The sequence below is a fragment of the Lepus europaeus genome, chromosome 19 (genome assembly GCF_033115175.1).
Source record: "Lepus europaeus isolate LE1 chromosome 19, mLepTim1.pri, whole genome shotgun sequence".
Taxonomy (NCBI): domain Eukaryota; kingdom Metazoa; phylum Chordata; class Mammalia; order Lagomorpha; family Leporidae; genus Lepus; species Lepus europaeus.
Genome location: NC_084845.1, coordinates 91,045 through 112,672, shown reverse-complemented (window position 1 = coordinate 112,672; position 21,628 = coordinate 91,045). Strand labels below are relative to the sequence as shown.

The 21,628-nt window shown below is 53.0% G+C and overlaps 1 protein-coding gene across 4 annotated transcripts in view; it reads left to right on the top strand.

Annotated features, from left to right (window-relative positions):
• The window catches only part of ZNF324 (zinc finger protein 324), a 45,142-nt gene extending 23,717 nt beyond the window's left edge, over nucleotides 1-21,425 (top strand). The window contains exons 1-5 of one of the 4 annotated variants that reach the window (XM_062177461.1): nucleotides 12,717-12,815; nucleotides 12,909-13,102; nucleotides 15,154-15,280; nucleotides 15,657-15,773; nucleotides 17,142-21,421. In XM_062177461.1, the coding sequence (XP_062033445.1) occupies nucleotides 13,070-13,102; nucleotides 15,154-15,280; nucleotides 15,657-15,773; nucleotides 17,142-18,592 (1,728 nt within the window). In that variant the 5' untranslated portion in view covers nucleotides 12,717-12,815; nucleotides 12,909-13,069 and the 3' untranslated portion in view covers nucleotides 18,593-21,421. Of the gene's footprint in view, nucleotides 1-12,707; nucleotides 13,103-15,153; nucleotides 15,281-15,656; nucleotides 15,774-17,141 lie in introns of those variants that run through there. The other 3 variants (XM_062177462.1, XM_062177463.1, XM_062177464.1) reach the window with 3 other exon arrangements.
• The last annotated feature ends 203 nt before the right edge of the window (nucleotides 21,426-21,628 follow it).

The window sequence follows — 21,628 nt, the reverse complement described above, 5'->3', positions numbered from 1 at the left end:
TATAACAATTAAGACACCACTTGGAATAACTGCATCCTATCTCAGAGTGTCCGAGTTTAAGTCAGCCCTCAATTCCAGCTTCCTGCTTATGTGAACCCTGAGATGATAATGGCTCACGTTGTTGGTTTCTCCTACTCACATGGGAAACACGGTCTGAGTTCCGGGCTCCCAGCTTTTGTCTGTCCCAGCCCTAGCTGTTGTGGGCATTCGTAGAGTGAATGAGCAAATGGGAGACCTGTCTCTCTGATTCTCTCCTTCCATTTTTTCTGTTTCTCTGCCTTTCAAATAAAATTAAATGTTTTTTTAAAATTCATTTTTGAAAGAAAGAAATCAGGAAATGGCATCATGGCACAGTGGGTTAAGCCACTGCCTGCAACACCAGCATCCTGAGTGCTGATTTGAGCCCCAGCTGCTCCACTTCTGATCCAGCTCCTTGCTAATGCACCTAGGAAAGCATCAGAGGATAATCCAAGTACTTGGACCCCTGCACCCACGTGGGAGACCCGAAGGAAGCTCCAGGATCCTGGTTTTGGCCTGGCCCAGTCATGGCTTTTGCAGCCATTTGGCAAGTGAACCAGTGGATCTAAGATCTCTCTCTTTCTCTTTCAAATAAATAAATAAATAATTTAAAAATTCCATTAGATCTAAAGAGCCAATTTTTCAATGATGTACTCATCCATCCTGACAACTAAACAACCATGATTTCCTGTTGGGGCAAAGGAAATAGACTATAGAGGGGTACCAGGGAACTTTTGGGGGAGTTTGAAATGCTCTATATCCTGAAGCACTCAAGTAAGTATCTCACGCCCATGTATTCACTTACTTAACCCATACTACTTGGGCACCTACTGTGTGCTGGGCAGTGCAACAACCCATTGGTAAACCAAATACACAAGGATCCCCCCGCCCATGAAGCTGGCAGTCATTAAGGCAAACACGTGCAGAACAGCTCCACCCTAGGGCCCTGGTGACCCACCTGTGTCCATACAGACCATGCAGCTTACCTGAATCCTAGCAGAATGCCTTCTGATCCTCCCAAGTCAGGAGACAATGGGAAGCCATCTCCCACTTGTCTCCTTGTCTCCCCCGTGGAGCTGTCATGCTACCTTTTATATTTGCCTCCCATTTTCCCATGAGGGAAGAGGTTTCCTGCCTCATCTCTGCTCCCTCAGGTTACAACTGCAGATAACAAAGCTGTTTTAAGGTGAGGCTGGCATTGTGCTACAGCAGGCCAAGCTGCTGCCTGTGGGACCAGCACTATGTTCCAGTGGGTTAAGCCACTGCCTGCAGCCGTAGGGGTGCTGATTCCATTTCCATGTGACCGCAGTCCCAGCTGCTCCACTTCTGATCCGGCACTCTGCTAATGCACTGGGAAAGCAGCGGAAGATAGTCCAAGTCCTTGGGCCCCTGCACCCATGTGGGAGACAAGGAACAAGCTCCTGGCTCCTGGCTTTGGCCTGGCCCATTCCTGCTGTTGCAGCCATTGAGGAGTGAACCAGCAGGAGGAAGATATCTCTGTCTCTTTTCCTGTAACTCTGACTTTCAAATAAATAGATAAATATTTTTTAAAGAAAGCTCTCCCTCATTCTCAGCCTCTTTTATGAGGTGTTGGGGGGGGGGGGTGTCTTAGTATGCATGAAGATGTCTTGGATTTTTTTTTTTTTTTTTTTTAGATTTATTTGAAAGGCAGAGTTACAGAGAGAGAGAAACAGAGCGAGCTTCCATCTGCTGGTTTTCTCCCCAAATGGCCACAATGGCTAGAGCTGAGCTAATCCGAAGCCAGGAGCCAGGAGCTTCTTACGGGTCTCCCATGCAGGTGCAGAGGCCAGAGTACTGGGCCATTCTCTGCTGCTTTTCCAGGTGCATTAGCAGGGAGCTGGATTGGAAGTGGAGGAGCCGGGACTTGAACTGGCACCCATATGGGATGCTGGTGCCACAGGCAGTGGCTTTACCCACTATGCCACTGTGCCAGCCCCCAACTGGAATTTTTACGACACTCCCACATGGAGTTTAATATCCATGTGGTCATTATGGCATCTCCTCTTTCCTGGTCCCAGATGAGGCACTGGTGCATCCTGGGAAGGTGGGTGTTTTAGAATGATATATAGAGATAACATTATATTGCAGGCTAGTAAGAATTCCAGCCACCTGACTAGTTGCCTGCCTTTTCACACTAAATAACTTCTACCTACTGAATCATTTCCCAAATGCCCACAATAGCTAAGGCTGGGCCAGGCCGAGGTCAGGAGCCCAGAACTGAATCTGGGTCTTCAGTGTGGATGGCAGGGACCCAAGTACTTAAGTCATCATCTGCTACCTTCCTCGGAAGCACATTAGCAGGAAGCTGGGTCAGAAGTGTAACAGCTGGGACTTGAACTCATGGATAGGCCAGCAGCTTGATAGGTCTGAGTGAGCTGGAATCCTTACATATTATATCTTTATCTGCCAAAGATGCCCATCTTCCCAAGATGCCAAGATGTGTTTCATCCAGGACCAAGAAGTGGGAGAAACCATGAGGATACATTCAGTGCCACATGAAGTTTATGGAGGTGTCATAAACTTCCCAAACAGCTTCATGCAGATAAAGGTACCACCCCCACCTCATAAAATGAACTGAATATGGGAAAGAACTCTCTCTTTTACCACACACCACAATTGGAGATGTTACTCAGGTTTTCTCTCTCCCCTGCCATTGGTCAATCCTCTGACCTACTCACAGGTATTTCTCCATGTGCAGCAGCTCACATTCATATATAAAATGTATGTTTTCTCTCTCCCTGTTAAGTAAATCCTGTTCCTTCCTGTGTATGCTGCTATGTCTCCACTTAGAATTTTTATTTCTGTGTGTTACAAGGACCTGGAATAAAAATTAATATGCTCATGCTCACATCAGAACCAGGCACTCTGGGGCCGGCGCTGTGGCTCACTTGGTTAATCCTCTGCCTGCGGCACCGGTATCCCATATGAGCGCCGGGTTCTAGTTTCAGTTGCTCCTCTTCCAATCCAGCTCTCTGCTGTGGCCTGGGAAGGCAGTGGAGGATGGCCCAAGTGCTTGGGCCCTGCACCCCATGGGAGACCAGGAGGAAGCACCTGGCTCCTGGCTTCGGATTGGTGCAGCGCACTGGCCATAGTGGCCATTTGGGGGTGAACCAATGGAAGGAAGACCTTTCTCTCTGTCTCTCTCTCACTGTCTATAACTCTACCTGTCAAATATATATATAAAGAACCAGGCTCTCTAAGTTCAGATGTCGGTATCCCAAGTGGTGATTTAAGGCACTGCACTAAATGCCTCCCTCACTTTGTTGTCCTTTTTGGTGTGAGTGGGACCAAGCATTACAGGGAACTGGCATCTTTGGCAATGTTTTTCTTTCTTTCTGAGCCTATGTAAGATATTATGGGTTGATTAAGACTCGTCTCATCAAAATCCATGCAGATTTTTTAAACTCTGATGTCTTTTTTTTTTTTTTAAAGATTTATTTATTTATTTGAAAGTCAGAGTTACACAGAGAGAGGAGAGGCAGAGAGAGAGAGAGGTTTTCCATCTGTTGGTTCACTCTCCAGTTGGCTGCAACGAGGCGGAGCTGGGCCGATCTGAAGTCAGGAGCCAGGAGCTTCTTCAGGGTCTCCCACATGGGTGCAGGGGTCCAAGGACTTGGGCCATCTTCTACTGCTTTCTCAGGCCATAGCAGAGAGCTGGACTGGAAGTGGAGTTGCTGGGGCTCGAACCGGTGCCCATATGGGATGCCGGTGCTTCACGCCAGGGCATTAACCCACTGTGCCACAGCGCCGACCCCTAAACTCTGGTGTCTTAATGTTAATGGTTGATGAATTAAGGGGTGGAGAGCTAATCTAATTATGACATCTGCGAGGTAGGTCTCCTGAGAGGTCTGTGTGTGACTAGAGGCATGTCCTTGGAGGGTGATTCTCAAGATAGTGTTGATTATTCAGGTTCTGCTCACTGTTCTCGCCACTTCCTGGCTCACTGTGTGTTCAGTGCTTGCACCCGCTATGAAGCGCCTCCACAGATGCCGGGTTATGGGGCTGTCCGATCCTGATTGTAGCCTCCAAACTGTAAGATGAGGGAAACATTTCCCATCCAGGAAGCCCCTTTCACATTGAAGCTCCTTTCAGTGTCTTAGTTAAGGTAACGAAGAACAGACTAATACAGAAAATGGGTACAAGAAGCGGCAGTGTCACTGTTCAATTATACGTGAAGATGTGCAGGAGTCTCTGGAATTGGTTTACTGAGAAAGGTTGGAAGAATTTTGAGGATCAGGCTAGAGCTGGTGGAAATGTGGATGATAAAGACCATGCTGGTGAGAATCCTGTTGGGAACTAAACTAATGGCCACCCATGTTACATGGCGGCAGAAAATCTGGCTGCATTGTCTCTTCCTGAGAGTTTGTGGGGGCTTGTACTTAAAGGTGCTGGGCTGGGTTGTTTGATGGAAGAAGTTTCTCTCTTTTTTTAAAGATTAATTTTTTATTTATTTGAAAGGCAGAGACAGAGAGAGGGAGATAGGGAGGGAAAGAAGGAGGAAGGAAGGGAGAGAAGGAGAAGAGAGAGAGAGAGAAAGAGAGAGAAATCTTCTATCTACTAACTCACACCCCGAATGGCTGCAATGACCCCGGGTGGGCCAGGAGCCAAGAGCTTCATCCAGGTCTCCCACATGGGTGCAGGAGCCCAAGCACTTGGGCCATCTTCTGCTGCTTTCCTAGGCGCACTAGCAGGGAGCTAGATTGAAAGTGGAGCAGCCAGGACTTGAACCAGTCCCATACGGGATGCTGGCAGCTTAACCCACTCCACCACAATGCCGGCCTAAAGATGGTAGAAATTTCAAAGCAGCAAAATGTTCAGGCTGCAGCAGGGGTGTTAATGGCTGCTTTGAATAAGTTTTACAGTGAGACTCAGGAGCAAAAGGAAACAGAGCAGAGATTTGGAAAATTTGCAACTCTGCCAGAGAAGGAATGAAGACAAAGCAGCATGTTTTAGACAGGAAAAAAAAGCCATGAACTATCTGCTAAAGAGATTTGTTTAGGCAAAAGGGAACCATGTGTTAATGAGCAAGAAAATGGAGGAAAGATCCTGAAGGTGTTAGGTAGCTAGACAGACACTAGCCTATGTGTGTAAAAGGGGCCAAAGAAAATGGGAATGGTAAGAAGATGGGAAATTTTCAGAAACTGAATTGTCGTGCAATGGAATGAGGAAACAAGCCCTACAAGCAGACCAACAAGTACACCTAAAGAAGTTGCTCCTGTTCCAGCACCCTGTTAGATGTGTTCCAGCCCTTTCCATGGGGGCAGCAAAGGGGAATCCCCTCTGCCCTGCATGAACAGGGCTAGTAAGCCCAATAACTGTGCTGATAAAGTCGTAGGGGGAGTTTTAGCAATAGCACATCCAGAAAACCCCCACCCACAAATTCTCAGAAGGAGGTAGGGAGGAGAAATCCGGGAGCCATACTCATTCCATAAAAACTCCAGTCTGGGGGCTGGCACTGTGGCGCAGTAGGTTAACGCCCTGGCCTGAAGCATCGGTATCCCACGTAGGCACTGATTCGAGGCCCAACTGCTTCACTTCCAATCCAGCTCTCTGCTATGGCCTGGGAAAGCAGAAGATGGCCCAAGTCCTTGGGTCCCTGCACCCGCGTGGGAGACACAGAAGAAGCTCCTAGCTCCTGACTTCAGATCGGCGCAGCTCGGGCCATTGTGGCCATCTGGGGAGTGAAGCAGCGGCTGGAAGACCTCTCTCTCTGTCTCTACCTCTCTTTGTAAATCTTTCTTTCAAATAAATAAAATAAATCTTAAAAACAAACAAACAAACAAACAAACAAAAAAAACAACCTCCAGTCTGAATACAGCCTGGGCTCTTGGTCCTTTTCTGAGATGCCCACCTGCTCTGTCACGACCAGTCTCAACGCACACTGGGCACTCAGTGCTTTACTGAGACACCCGCCTGGTCTGTCAGGTGTGTTTCCCCTCGTTGAACGTGCTACCTTTCTTACCACTACCCTCTGTCTCCTACCTGAATTCTTTCTTGCACAAAGACAAGAACCTGGTAACAAGACATTTCAAAGATCCTCTAGGCATACCCTTCCGTTACTGTTGCTTCAGAAGCACAGAAGTGCAGACATATTTCAAAGATCTTCCAAGTGGAGTCCTTTCACGGAGGAGCTCCAGGCCAAGTGCCTGCTGCTGGCAGATCTTCTGGGCATTATCCATGTGGTACCAACTTCGCAGACGTGTAGAATGCAAAAGTCTGGGGTCAGGGAAGCTTCCACAGAGATTTCAAAGGAAAGCCTGGGAGGCCAGGCAGAATGGTGCTACAGGGCTCCAGCCCTTGTGTGGGGCCTTGTGTAGTAATGCAGCTGTGGGAGTGGAGCTGCAGAGGAAACTCCAAAATAGTAGAGGGGCCAGTGATGTGAGATATCTGCAAAGAGAAACAGACCACAAAATAAACAAAAGAACAAACTAAATGGTGTGGCAGGCTTCCCCAGCGGACCTCAGAGAGCAGAAATGTGGGTGAAACACCAACAGAGCCAAGGCAGGAGACAGCTGAGTTCATTAGGGAAGCTGACAGAAAAGAATTCCCAGACCTTAAAAACCTTAATTGCTGGTTTGTTTGATGATTAGCTGGTTAAGAAGCTGGTTAAAATACCACTTGCTTAAAACCTATGGGTGGGCCGGCGCGGCGGCTCACTAGGCTAATCCTCCGCTTTGCGGCGCCGGCCCACCGGGTTCTAGTCCCGGTCGGGGCACCGATCCTGTCCTGGTTGCCCCTCTTCCAGGCCAGCTCTCTGCTGTGGCCCGGGAGTGCAGTGGAGGATGGCCCAAGTGCTTGGGTCCTGCACCCGCATGGGAGACCAGGAGGAAGTGTTACTGGAGAAATTGCAGGGTTCTTGTCTTCCCGCAAGAAAGAATTCAGGCGTGAGACAGAGAGCAGTGGGAGGCAAAATAGCAAGGTTTATTAAGAAGGAACATCTGTAAGGACGGATGGGCACCTCTCCAGACAGGACCTGAGAGAGAGTGCCCAGTCCCTCAGACTGGGGGAGGGGGGGGCTGCATGGGTGAGTGGAGAGTACACCTGGCCAGGCCAGGCCAGGCCAGGTGGGCAGCTCAGCAAAGATGCAGAGAGCTGAGCTCGCAGTCCAGTTGAGGCTGGGGGTTTTAAGGAGATGGGTCTTGCTTCCCCACCTCTGCTCCTCTTGGAACAAAGGGCTTTTTGGATGTAAATAGAAAAACTTCTCTTGAAGGTCTGAAACAAAGGACTTTATGGATGCAAATGTTATCAGACCTGAGGAAGGGAGCAGGGTGTTTGAGATGCAGATACTGGGCTGCACCTGGGAGATTGTGAAGATTTATCAGGCAGGAAGCAGGAGGGGTGAGGGCCTCCACCTGGCAGGTTATCAGGTAAAAGGGGGCAGGGCAGGCAGGATGCGAAATCTGGGCTTCCCCTGAAACATTGTTAGGATGACTTTGAGATGCAGATGCATATAGATATCTTCTGTTTAGGCCTGTCACACACACATAAGCTCATAACTGACTTCCTACCTAACAGAAGCACCTGGCTCCTGGCTTCAGATTGGTGCAGCATGCCAGCAGTAGCGGCCATTTTGGGGGAGAACCAACGGAAGACCTTTCTCTCTCACTGTCTAACTCTGCCTGCCAAAAATAAAAACAACAACAACCTATGGGTTTGAACAACAGCCAAACTGAGGGGGTGGGGAAGCCTCTGTGTTTCCATAGAGATGTTTCGCAGAAGCCACACAGCAAAGGTCAAAGGCAAATGGCCCAAGTGAGATTGAGAAAGGGACAATTTAGTTCTTGGTAAGCCACATCAAAAAAGAACAAGCCTCCTGGTGAGAGTTTCTGTGGCAACACCTGTTATATATTAATGTGCGCCGTCGCAAAACACACTGAACACTGGAGTAAGGGAAAGGGTTTATTGGGGAAAACCAACAGACCAGAGTGAAGGGGTGGCAAAGGGAAAGAGGAGAGAGGAGAGAGAGAGGGGAGTGAGAGAAGAGAGAAGGCTAGAGAGGGTGAGCAGGAGAGAAGAGCCGAGAGCAGGAGAGGGGCCAAGAACCAAGAGAGCATGTGTTCAGGAACAGGCCCTTTTAAAACTTTGCCCGAGGGTGGGCAGGGAAGCAGGAGCATCAAATCCCACTAGGATGGGAGTGGAGCTTGACCAAAGAGGTTGGGCCATGTGGCCACCTGGCTAAAACTACGCCAGTTTCCTGACAACACCCCTTCATGCCTCAGGAGGGGAGCCTCTTTAAAACCCCAGCCCCAACAATGGTGCCCCAGACCCTTCCTCAGCCAGTGGCTGGCTCCTCTTGTTCTCAAGCATGTACCTTAAGTTGTCACAATAAACTTTTGCTGCCTTTTCTGGCTATGTGTCTGAGCCTTTCTCAGTTCTTGGCTAGAGGGTCCAAGAACCCAACTGTCACTGTCAACTGGGCCGTGGACACATTGAGGCCTCCACCTAGGTGTCAAAGGGCATTTCATTAAAACTGGCATCTGTGGAGGCTGGTCGTGGTGAGTGAGGAAGCCGCTCCCAGCAGGTGAGCCAGGAGGCAGAGACAAGAGTGAGGCAGGACTTGAACTGGGATAATCACCCCTCATGAAAGCCACCCTCTGACAGCGGAAGCCTCATCATGGCTGCTCGTTTGGTGCAGTCCCAACTAATCACACATATCTCCCTGCATTTGCACTGACTCGTCCTGGACTTTGAGAGCTGGAGAAGCATCTGTGATCACTGTAGTGCCGAGAACACCCCCTCTCACCAGGAGGTCAGGGAGTCATTCTCATCTACTCTGTGTTGCAGCCCAAGGGCCCTTCCCAGAAAGGAGCTAGCCTTCTAGCCTGTGGTTTCTGTTGCCCTCAGGACGGGACCTTTTCAGCCCTGGAGCCCCGTCTCCAACCAGGGCATCCTGGGAATCTAGCACCAGCCAGAGGTCAAGACAGTCAAGACTTCCCACAGGATTTACTAAAAATATGGGCTAGACATTTGGCCTAGTGGTTGACACACTAGCTGGTATGCTTGCATGCCACATCGGAATGCTGGGTTTGAGTATCCGCTCCACCAGCTTCCTGCTGGTGTGGACCCTGGGAGCCCACGGTGACAGCTCGAGTACTTGGGTTCCTGCCACCCATGTGGGAGACTTGGACTACGTTCCCAGCTTTCAACAGAATCTATGAGGAAGGCTAAATCCGGAGAGGCCTAGAGGAAACTTCCTGAGCCTGCCTGGAATTTGAAAACCTGTCTTTAAGTTTCAAATCCGGCCGGCGCCGCGGCTCAATAGGCTAATCCTCCGCCTTGCGGCGCCGGCACACCGGGTTCTAGTCCCGGTCGGGGCACCGATCCTGTCCTGGTTGCCCCTCTTCCAGGCCAGCTCTCTGCTGTGGCCAGGGAGTGCAGTGGAGGATGGCCCAAGTGCTTGGGCCCTGCACCCCATGGGAGACCAGGAAAAGCTCCTGGCTCCTGCCATCGAATCAGCGTGGTGCGCCGGCAGCAGCGCACCTACCGCGGCGGCCATTGGAGGGTGAACCAATGGCAAAAAGGAAGACCTTTCTCTCTATCTCTCTCTCTCACTATCCACTCTGCCTGTCAAAAAAAGAAAAAAAGAAAAAAAAAAGTTTCAAATCGCTGGTAGCAAACGTCCCAGCCCCAGGGCGCTTTTGCCTAATGATCATTGAGGTGGTATAATAGGAGTGGCTAAGACCCTTTTGCATCACATCACCCCACCCCTTGCCCGCATCCACTCATCTGATCATCCGCTCTGTACCTCAGCTATACACATACCTCCCTTTTACAATAAAGTGAGACCCTGCTTCGACTGGGCTCCACACCGCGCCTGATTGTCCCCCAGATTTGGGGAAGGCTGAATGGCAGGTGGTGCACTTCCCCTACTCGGTCCAGGCAAGCTGTGGTGGTGGCGAGGAACAATCAGCAGATAGGAGCTCTAAATCTCTCTCTTTCTGCCTCTAAGGTAAACAAAAATAAATTTGTAAATACATTTAAAAGAATTATTAAAAATACATAATTTAGAAGACAAATCCATTGCTACCATCTGAAAGCTGGGCAATTTCCCAATGGCCCTGGAACTGGGTATGAAGCCAAGGCACTTTTAAAAATTCTTTTGTATTTTTTCTTCTTTTTGAAATCAAGACACTCAGACATCAAATGCCAGCATTTTTTTTTTTTTAAGATTTATTCATTTAAAAAGCAGAGTTACAGAGAGACAGACAGATAAAGATATCTTCCATCCACTGGTTCACTCCCCAAATGGCTGCAGTGGCAGGAACTGGGCTGATCTGAAGCCAGGAACTAGGAGCTTCTTCCGGGTCTCCCATGTGGATGCAGGGGTCCAGTACTTCAGCCATTTTCTGCTTTCTCAGGCCATCAGCAGAGAGCTGGATCAGAAGTGGAGCAGCTGGGACTTGAACTGGCGCCCATATGGGTTGCCAGTCATACAGAAGACAGCTTTACCCACTATGCCACAGCGCCGGCCCTTCAAACAGCATCCTAACTCATTGGCTAAATGCCCACCCCAGATTAAGAGTTTGGGGCAGGCATTGTGGCACAACAGTTTAAACTGTCATTTGGGACATTCCCATCTCATATCGAAGTGCCCAATTTCATGCTGATGTGTACCCTGGGCGAAAGCAAATGATGGCCCAAGTGGTTGAATTCCTGCCATCTGGAGTTCCTAGCTCCTGTCGGTGTGTTAGGTGGGAAATAGAAATTAGCCTGTGTGTGTGAAGGGGGCCTAAGAATGTTACCGGAGAAGCAAGGGTTCTTGTCTTTGCGCAAGAAAGAATTTCGTAGCTTTGAGATCTGCAGGAGGGAAGGCCTACACTTCCGGGAATGGAAAGTCCCTACCTGTACTTCCAGGGAAGAAAAGCCCTTGCCAAGGTCCCTGCGGGTGCCTAAAGGTCAAGCAATGAGGATCAGACCCGCCTAAACCTTTAACCACTATGCCCTGAATCTATAAAAGGAGCCCTCCCAATCTTGCGACTTCCCCGGCCCCCGCTCTGTTGCTCTGTTGGGACCGGGGAACCTCGCCCGGGAGCAGAACCCCAATAAAAGCCTGTGAATTAATTGATTCGTCTGCCTGGGAAGATTTGTTACGCGCCGGACACCTTGCAGAACTCAGGTGTGAGATAGAGAGTAGTGGAAAGTAAAATAGCAAGGTTTATTAGGGAAGGGACATCTGTAAGAACGGATGGGCACCTCTCCAGACAGGACCTGAGAGAGGGTGTCCAGTCACTCTGACGGGGAGAGTGGGCTTACACCTGGCCAGGCTCAGCATGGAGGCAAAGAGCTAGGCACGCAGTCGGTTGAGGCGGGGTGGGGGATGGGGAGGGTTTAAGGGGATGGGTCTTGCCTTCCGCCTCTGCTCCTCCTGGAACAAAGGACTTTTTGGATGTAAATAAGAAAAATTCCTTTCTGAGTGTGCCCCCTGAAGTTATCAGAAAGGGGGAAGCCTGGCTGGTACCGCCCCCCTGTTAGAGGAAGGGTGGTTATCCGGTAGAAGGACGTTTGAAGTGCAGATGCTGGGCTGCACCTGGAAGGCATTTGTGATGGAAGTGGAAGTCAATGCCTTAGGCCTTTGTCACACACACACAAGCTCATTTCTGACTTCCGACCTAACAAGAAGACAGAGGAAAGGAACACATTGGAAGCAGACCAGTATTTCCACACTACAAAGTCCTGCCTGTACCCTAATACTTACGTGGCTGGCCCCGGCCTTCTCACCAAGGAAAGCACTCCAGGAGAATCCTCTCTGTTGGGAGGAATTTCACCCATTTGATACCCAGCAAAGCTTTGTCCAGGATTAGAGGGTGGGAGGGGGGAAGAAGTGGATCCTACACCGTTGCAAACCCAGCTCTGAATGTACATTGCGCACTTCTCAGATCGGTCCGGAAGGGTGCCCAGCTTTCTGCAGACGCACTGCCCCCTTAAATCTTGCTGCTAGGGGCCGCTTGGCTTAGCAGATGAGGCCGCCACCTGCAGAGCCAGGATCCCATATGGGCACCTGTTCGAGTCCCGGCTGCTCCACTTCTGATCCAGCTCTCTGCTATGGTCTGGGAAAGCAGTAGAAGATGGCCCAAGTCCTTAGGCCCCTGAAACCGCCTGGGAGATCTGGAAGAAGCTCCTGGCTCCTGGATTCGGTTCGGCTCAGCTCCCGTCTCTGCGGCCATCTGGGGAATGGACCAGCGGATGGAAGACCTTTCTGTCTCTGCCCCTCTGTCTAACGCTACCTCTCAAATAAATACATAAATAAATAAAATCTTTAAAAGAAACCAAAAAACCCCTCGCCCCAAGCCACATAGCTAGGATTTGAGCATTGAGTTCTGTGCTAAAGCTCCTTTGCCTCATTTCCTACCATTCCCATTAAGTATTCTCTATTGTGATCGCGGCTAGTGTGGCTTCCAGGAACTTCCGCAGCTTCTGCTTTCGCGCCTTCACCGTCTAGCCTCAGGGCCGGTGTGGATTCCAGAACCCTTAGTCGCACCTGGGGGACGGCAGCGAGACTACATTTCCCAGAGCTCCGTGCGTAAGACGGCCGTTGCCATGGAGATTGGGAAGAGGGCCGCCTACTGCTCGGGAAGTCAGGAGGGAACTACATCACCCAGAAGGCGCTGCGCGTACGTCCGCAGCGTGCATTGGGCCAATGGGAGTTTGGGGCGACTGGACTTCCGGCGCCTGAGACTGTCACTTTGCTGCCCGGCGTCGAGCCGCACGGGCGATTGGGAGAGGGTCGCGTGGCTCCGGGGTCTGTTTTCCAAGGGGTTTTGGAGACCCGAGGCGAGGTGGGTGAGGAAGGTTTGGGCGGAGGGCCTTATTTGCGCCCGCGCCTGCGCACGCGTAGGGACCGCGGGCTGATGCCTCCCTCTCCCCCCCAGCCTCGGCCTCGGTGTTGCACGGGTGACCGTGTGGGGCGGTGGGCCGCGCCCCGCGCCCCTGCTGCAGCCCGCGGTCAGCTCCCTGAGTATTCGACTGACTGGGCTGGGACCGGCGTCCCTGGGCCGTCCGCCTCTCTGCCACACCCAGGCTGCAGGGTCCGATGGCGGCGGCGGCGCTAAGCCACCTCCTACCGGTGAGTAGAAGGTCTCCTTCCACGGAAACGAGCTCTTCCTGGGAGAAGGACGTGGCCCAGACGACTTGACCTTCCTCTCGCTGTCCTGGGCACTCCAAACTCCGGTGTCCTGCCTCATGTGCACGAGGGGCCCTCCCTGCTAACGCCAAGGGGAAGGTCCGGCACGTGCGGGAGTGGGGGAGGGATGAGCATTCCTGAGGTGGAGCTCAGGGCGCGGAGATGTGTGGATCTGATCAGTGTCCGGGGAGTTGGAACTTTATCCTGAGGGCATTTGAACCGTGGAAGGCTTCGAATAGAAATTGGGCACTCGGGATTTTTTTTTTTTTTTTTTAAGATTTATTTATTTGAAAAGGCAGAGTGAAAGAGAGAGGGAGAAGCAGAGAGAGGGGTCTTCCATCCACTGGTTCACAACCCAGCTGGCCACAAAGGCCAGAGCTGGGGTCAGGCAGAAGCCAGGAACCAGGAGCTTTTTCCAGGTCTCCCACGTGGCTGCAGAGGCCCAAGTACTTCAGCCATCTACTGCTGTCCCGGGCCATAGCAGTGAGCTGGATCAGAAGTGGAACAGCCGGGACTCGAACCAGCGCCCATATGGGATGCCGGCGCTGCATGAGGAGGCTTAACCCTCTACGCCAGTGTCACTAGGGATTTTTTTTTTTTTTTTTTTTTGTCAGAGTGGACAGTGAGAGAGAGACAGAGAGAAAGGTCTTCCTTTGCCGTTGGTTCACCCTCCAATGGCCGCCGCGGTTGGCGCACCGCGCTGATCCAAAGGCAGAAGCCAGGTGCTTCTCCTGGTCTCCCATGCGGGTGCAGGGCCCAAGCACTTGGGCCATCCTCCACTGCACTCCCTGGCCACAGCAGAGAGCTGGCCTGGAAGAGGGGCAACCGGGACAGAATCCGGTGCCCCGACCAGGACTAGAACCCGGTGTGCCGGCGCCACAAGGCGGAGGATTAGCCTGTTGAGCCACGGCGCCGGCCGACACTCGGGATTTTAAAAACATCCAACTGGTTGCTGGGTACAGACATGCAGGGAGGAGTCGGTCTGAAGGAAGGAGCTACTGCCGCAGTCCAGCTGAGCCGTGGCGGCACTTGGCCGAGATGGGGCAGTAGTAACAGGAAAGGTGACTTAATTCCAGGTAGATCTGCTGATGTATCAGGAATGGGGTGTGAGCTAGGGTTGTGTTTGAAGAAACGACCTGTAGAATGGAGCTGCTGTAGACAAACAAGATTTGGAAGGGAAAACAGGTTTCCTTCAGGGAAATATCAGGATTCTGCAGTGTTGCAGAGTGGCAGCACCAAGGACCGCAAGGTGTAGATGTCTAATGGGCAGGGTCCTGCTTGTCCTTGGCCAAAGTGGGACCTGGGAGTTGGACGGGGGAGGGGGTGATCTTTAAGACTTGGCCAAGTTTGGGCAGTTCTGGCTTGAGAATGAGGAAGAGTGGTGGCTGAGGGACCTGAGGCTGTGCAGGGGAGAGTCTGGCAGGGGCTGAGGGAGGTGAGGCCAAGGGAGGCTGAGGAAAAGAAGCAGTCGGGCACCACTGTGAGGAGAGGAGGGAATTAACTTCCTGAGTGTCCACCAGGTCCTTGGGGTCATTCCACTGGGGCACCTGGGGCATCTTCCAGATCTTCAGGCTGGAGGCCCAGCCTTGAAATGTGTGGCAGGCACAGGGGGGAGGGTCCCAGCGATGGGCATGTCCTCGGGTGTCCACAGCTGGGAACCACACAGGTGCAAGTGCAGGAGGGGCATCTGAGAAGGGTGGAGTGCTTGCTTGTGCTGGGGCTGCCCTTGGATGGTCCTGGGGCTTAGCTTGCTTGGGTGAAGTGAGCACTGCAGGGGCTGAGGAGGCAGGCACCCCTGGCCTGAACAGGGATGGGGGAGGGGAGGAGCCCAGACAGGGGAGGGACATGTCAGGTAAAGACAGGCCTGGGGCAGAACTTGAGGAAGGAGGGTAGGTATCTGAGACGCATCAGAGGAGGTGGCTGTTGGGATGGAAAATTGGGTCCTGGGTCACAGAGCCATACCTCAGACTGTCTCCTCCTACCCACTGTTGTAGGGCCTGATGGCGTTCGAGGACGTGGCCGTGTACTTCTCCCAGGAGGAGTGGGGGCTCCTGGATGCAGTCCAGAGGGCCCTGTATCGTCATGTGATGCTGGAGAATTTCGCACTTGTGGCCTCACTGGGTAAGGCCATGGAAGCATAGCTGGTGCAGGCTGAGCCCCCAGGACTGCCTTCTCACCTCCCTAGGGGCCCAGAAGCAGACTCACCTGCCTGGGGCCTCTGAGGCAGGGCTTGGGGCCAGGAAGTATGCAATCTGATTGGCTCAGCCACTCCCCGTTAGCTCTGCTGGCTGGCTGTGGTCTCTGTGCCTGGGCTCTGCCCACTCCTTTTCGCACTGCGGTTACAGCTGCTCCTGGGGCCTGTGGACTGGGCCTGTGAGCCCGTCTGTGATCGGACCTTCGGGTTCTCCTGACGCAGAGATGGCATCATCTCGTCAGGAAGCCCTGACCCCTGCTGTCTGGGGAGGTAAACAGCTCCTTTGCTTCCCTTCTCACACAGGGCTGTCTGCTTCCCCACCTCATGTGGTCGTCCAGCTTCAGCGTGGGGAGGAGCCCTGGGTTCCCAGTGGGCTGGACGTGACCTCAGCCAGGAACGGACACAGAAGGCCCAGCCTCAGTGAGTTGGGGCTCAGGGTGGGGGTGAACTTGGGACTGGTGGTAAGCGTGTTTCCCCATTCAGACTACCCAGACATAGCCTCCTTTCCTGCCTCCCACCCTTCTCCCCTGGTCCATTCTGAGCTTCTGGTGGTAGACTTGGTTGCCCTTAAAAGGAGAACTCCTGGGGCCAACATTGTGGCACAGCGAGTTAAGTCGTTGCCTGCGATGTCGGCATCTTATATGGGTGTCAGTTCGTGTCCCTGCTACTCCATTTCTGATCCAGCTCCCTGCTAATGGCCAGGGAAAAGCAGCAGAAGATGGCCTGAGTACTTGGGCCCCTGCTACCCACATGGGTGACCAGGATGGAACTCCTGGCTCCTGGCTTGGGCCTGGCCCAGCCCTTGTTATTGAGGCCATCTGGGGAATGAACCAGCAGATGGAAGGTCTCTCTCGCTCTCTTTCTGTAGTTCTGACTTTCCAAGAATTTTTTTTTTAAAGGAGAGCTTCAAGGAGACAGGAGCTGGGTTCACACAGGGCACTTCTAGGCTGTGTAGGACCTGCTCAGACTCTGCCTGTGTAGCTGGCACATTTGTTGGGTCATTCCTCCTCCCCTGCATTCATGTACTCCAGTGAGTACGCCAGTGAGCACTCACCCTGGCCACACCCACAGCCTTGACCAGAATACTGGTGGGGTTGATGCTGGGGGCAGAGCATCTTGTGAACAGGATTCGTAAGTGAAACAGATGGAAATCAGCACAAGAAGCAAAAGCAGGCTTGGGAGTGTGCCGTTGGCAGAGTGTGTGTGGGAGACTGACACAGCGTCCCTCACCGGCACATTCTAGGTGTCCCGGAGCTGGTGTCTTGACCAGGGGGTCCCCGACACAGTAAATGCCATACTTGTTCTTTTTTTTATATATAGATTTTATTTATTTATTTGAGAGGTAGAGTTACAGACAGTGAGAGGGAGAGACAGAGAGAAAGGTCTTCCTTCCATTGGTTCACTCCCCAAATAGCTGCAATAGCTGAAGCTGAGACAATCTGAAGCCAGGATCCAGGTGCTTCTTCTTGGTCTCCTATGCGGGTGCAGGGCCCAAGGACCTGGGCCATCCTCCACTGCACTCCCGGGGCACAGCAGAGAGCTGGATTGGAAAAGGAGCAGCCGGGACTAGAATTGGTGCCCATATAGGATGCCGGCACCATAAGTGGAGGATTAACCTACTGTGCCACAGCACCAGCCTGTCCACACTTGTTAAGACAGATGCTTCCCACTCCAGCAGGACCAGCCTAGGGCTCTGCTTTCCTCCCTCCCCTTCTATACCCAGTCTCTGGGAGCTTCCCGCCCCTCCTCGTCTGCCCACTCAGACAACCACCGTTTGTCTGCCTTCAGGTTCCCGGCGCCTAGCAGAGAGCAGAGATGTTTCTGGAAAAGCAGCGTCACCAGCAGCCTTCCTGGACAGCCCCTCTGGGATCTCTGCCAGTGTCCTCCCTACTGCTGGTGCCTGCCACACTGCAGAATGCCTGGAGGAACGACGAGGTGCCCCCCTGTCTCAGGAGAGGAAACCCACGGGCGTGTCCGTGATCTACTGGGAGAGGCTTCTGCTAGGCTCCGGCAGTGGCGAAGGGAGCGTCAGCCTGCGACTGACTTCAGCCCTGAGGGCTCCTGAAGGCAGCCCGTCCACGGCGAAGGCCCTCACGGCCAGCACCACACCAGTGAAGCCGCCGAGGGCCTCCGAACGGCAGAAGTCATGCACGCGGGAAGGCTCCGGGAGACCCTTCCCTGGTGTTCCAGACCTCGATGTTGTGCACGCTAAAGGGGAACACAGAGTGGTGGGTGCAGCTTGGCACGAGCTTCAGAGGCTCCCAAGTGGCCAGGACCCCCCAGCCTGGAATGAGCTGGGTGAGGCCCTCCATACCGGCTCTGGTGCCCTCCCTGGAGACAAGCCTTTTGAATGCCGGGCGTGCAGCAAAGTGTTCGTGAAGAGTTCAGACCTGCTCAAGCACCTGCGTACACATACCGGGGAGCGCCCATATGAATGTGCCCAGTGCGGCAAGGCCTTCAGCCAGACGTCCCACCTGACACAGCATCAGCGCATCCACAGTGGCGAGACGCCCTACGCGTGCACAGCGTGCGGCAAGGCCTTCCGGCACAGCTCCTCCTTGGTGCGGCACCAGCGCATCCACACGGCCGAGAAGTCCTTCCGCTGCAGTGAGTGTGGCAAGGCCTTCAGCCACGGCTCCAACCTCAGCCAACACCGCAAGATCCACGCAGGCGGACGGCCCTATGCCTGCACGCAGTGTGGCCGCCGCTTCTGCCGCAACTCCCACCTCATCCAGCACGAGCGCACGCACACAGGCGAGAAGCCCTACGCGTGTGCACTCTGCGGCGCTGCCTTCAGCCAGGGCTCGTCACTCTTCAAGCATCAGCGTGTGCACACCGGCGAGAAGCCCTTCTCCTGTGGCCAGTGCGGCCGGGCCTTCAGCCACAGCTCCAACCTGACGCAGCACCAGCTGCTGCACACTGGCGAGCGACCCTTCCGCTGCGGAGACTGTGGCAAGGCCTTTGCCAAGGGCGCTGTGCTGCTCAGCCACCGGCGCATCCACACCGGGGAGAAGCCCTTTGTGTGTACGCAGTGCGGCCGCGCCTTCCGCGAACGCCCAGCCCTCTTCCACCACCAGAGGATCCACACGGGGGAGAAGGCCGTGCGGCGGCCCAGGGGCAGCCTGCGCACCCAGGCTAGGCCTCCTCCAGGGGTATCCTCTGACAGTGTATCCAGGAAAGAAGCTGAGGCCACTCCCTCCTCGGGCCCACCCGCCGTTCCAAAGCCAGCTGAGACCTGAGGTCGCAGCACCACAGGTCTCTGCCTTGTGTGAATCCCTTCCATGGCTAGATGGCAGATGTGCTCTGCAAATCCACCATGGAAAGAAGCCTTGCACACGTGAGCCTGGGGTGAGAGAGAGACTCCGTGTGGTTCCTTTTGCACGCTGTGAGAGGACTTGTCATTCTAGCCACAGGTCACACCTCTGTCTCCAAAGAGGTCATTCAACATCAAGGCCATGCACCTGGCTGCTGGGGCTTTGGAGGGGGAGACTAGTTGGAGCCATGGGAGGCCGACAGAGGCAGCCCTGCCTGATGGTGCCACTTCGGATATTATGACTCTGGATGCTAAGGTAAGGAGGGGGAATGCCAGTACAGAGAGGGGGCAACCCAGAGGAATTTCTGACACTTCCACACAAACACTGAGCAAGAAATTGGGGATATTCCTCTAGGGCCTCTGTTCATCCAAGGCTCCCTGGGGGCCAGCCCAGGAGACAGGAGGCCCCAGGGGAATGCAGGTCAGGGGTGAGCCTGGCGCAAGGAGCTGGGCTCTGAGCCTTGGCTTCCTCCTCTGAGAAAAAGATGTGAGCCCACCAAGCGTATTGGCAGACACCCTGCTGGGCAGGCTCCTATTAAGGGCCAAAACGTGTTTGCTGCAGCCCCTGTTGACTTCTGGGCATCTCCTCCTAACAGCCCTGTGAGGTGGCTGCTGTGGCTGTGTATCTCCAATTCAAAGAGGAGGAAACAGGCACAGAGAAGGGAGGGGAGGAGCCCAAGTGGACTGGCCCAGCATCTGGAAGCCTTGTCCCTCCTTGAGTCTGCCAGGTATGAGACCCTGGCCTGGCTCCCCACAGACTCAAGAGGTGGAGGCCCTCAAGGGACTGTGTGACTCTTCAGCGTTGGAAAGGCAAATCCAGAATGACGGCTTCAGTAGCGCTGATTCACATTTTCATGCATGCGTCTGTGATGGACAAGCCCTTATCCTACCTCTTGTTGCCAAAGTCAGTGTTACGAGGAACCTTGACATCCAAGGTGTTGATTGTAACCTCGGAGGAGACAAGGGAAAGCTGCTCGTTACTGCTGGGTTTGGTGGCCACGTGCCCGCCTGTTCTCCCAGCTAAACTGGAAGATGGACAGAGCTGAACAAGGAGGACTTGCTGTTACCTAAGACCCTGTGTAATACCCCTCTGAGATGCCCCCGCGCGAGGCTTCCAGATTAGGGAACAGAAGAATGGAGTAGGGTCCAGTTTGCTTCCTATGGCCTTCAGCACACCAAGCCCCATCCCAACCTGGGGCCTCACCTCCAGGGAAGTTAATGGTTTTACTGGACAAAAATCTAGCATTTACAACGTGGAATGGAGGTAAGTTGTAATTTCTTGCAGCAGCATGGAAATCTGTAGCTTCCTCTCTCAACTCCAGGGTTTGGTCCAGATTCTCACAAGAATTCAGAGGCTCTCTGATAAATATCTGTTGTTAAAGATTTTTGTGAACAGTAATAGTCTGTAGCCCGTTACACTCTAATACAATGCAGATAATATTAAATGAATGTATGCAGATATACCATCAGGGTGTTGTTACAGATGTTTGGGGATTTAGCTTCAACCTGGGTCCCTTCACGAGGCCTGATGAGGGACTGGGGCACCTGCATCTGATGGCCAGCATGTGGTGCGACCAGGAGACCTGGGTGGAGCATGCAGCTCTGCTAGAAGCTGAGCCTTTGTGGATCTAAGCTACTGGGGAGTGGTGGCTGGGGAAGCCAAAAGAAGGTTGTGTACCACCTGCTGCTGAGGCGGAGTGGGCATGACCACATGTAGTGACCTGCCAAAGCTGAGTCCAGCCCAGCGGGTGCTTCACTCCCGTCACCTCCTAGGGAAATACAGCACAGACATGGCTGTCCCACCTGCCCACCACTGGGACCAAATTAATCATCTGCCCCTTGCGCCTCAGAAGTTCCTGCAAGGTAGGGAAGTATGCAGGACCCGGCTTCTCAAGACCCTGCAAAGGCAGGTCCTCCAAGCCAGGCCCAATAGCCTGCAGGCCCTGAGCCACTTCCACCTTTCTTGTATATTCAGTCTGCAGAGTTGTGAAATGCAGACAGATTCCCTATCCTGCCCGACAGAGGACTCTTCTGGGGGAGTCTGGGAGTCAGGAGAACAAGGGTAGACCCAGAGTCACATGGAACTCTCCCCATCCTTGAACAGAAGCTCCAGAGCTGTTTCTGAGCCCTCAGGCTGAGCTCCGTGCCGGGTACGATTTCCCCACCAGCCTGCCTCCATCAAGCTACTTCCCACCTGTGCTTTTGCCACTGATGGCAACTCAGCTCCTCCACTGTCCAGATCTGCCCTTCTCAATACTCGGAACTTGTCAATGGACCCAACCTGGGCTCCATCCTCCTGTGGCTTGTCCTCTCCTTTACCCTATGCCAGCCTCTCTAGTCAGGTTGGGCTAGCTACTCTGCTCTTAATCCTGAAGTAGCCCTGATGCTAAAAGTGTTCCTAAGTTTTCTGGGCCAAAATGTTGAACAAAGGGTGGGTGTTTGGCTTAGCAGTAAAGATACACATAGATGCCCTTAAATTAGAGTACCTGGGTTCAATTCCTGGTTCTGGTTCCTGATTCCAGCTTCCTGCTGATATCCTGAGAGGTAGCAGTGATGGCTCAAACAGTTGAGTTAGCAGGTGAGAGACCTGGACTGAGTTCCCAGCTCCCAGCTCCATCTCAAGCCATGACTATAGTAGGCATTTCAGGAGCGAGCCAGCAGATGGGATCTCTCTTTGCCTCCCTTCTTCCCTGTCTCTCCTCCTCTCCTCTTTCTCTCAAATAAATTAATTTTAAAAAAAGTGTTGGACCAGAGACATGCATCTCACTTGGCTTGGAAATCCTCTGATACCACAGAGATGTGTTTAAAACATAAACCCAGGAGTAAGAAGGTGGTGAGGGACCAGTGTTGTGGTGCAGCAGGTTAAACCTCTGCCTGTGATGCAGGCATCCCATATGGGCTCTGGTTCGAGAACTGACTACTTGCTTCTGATCCACCTCCCTGCTAACATGCCTGGGCAAGC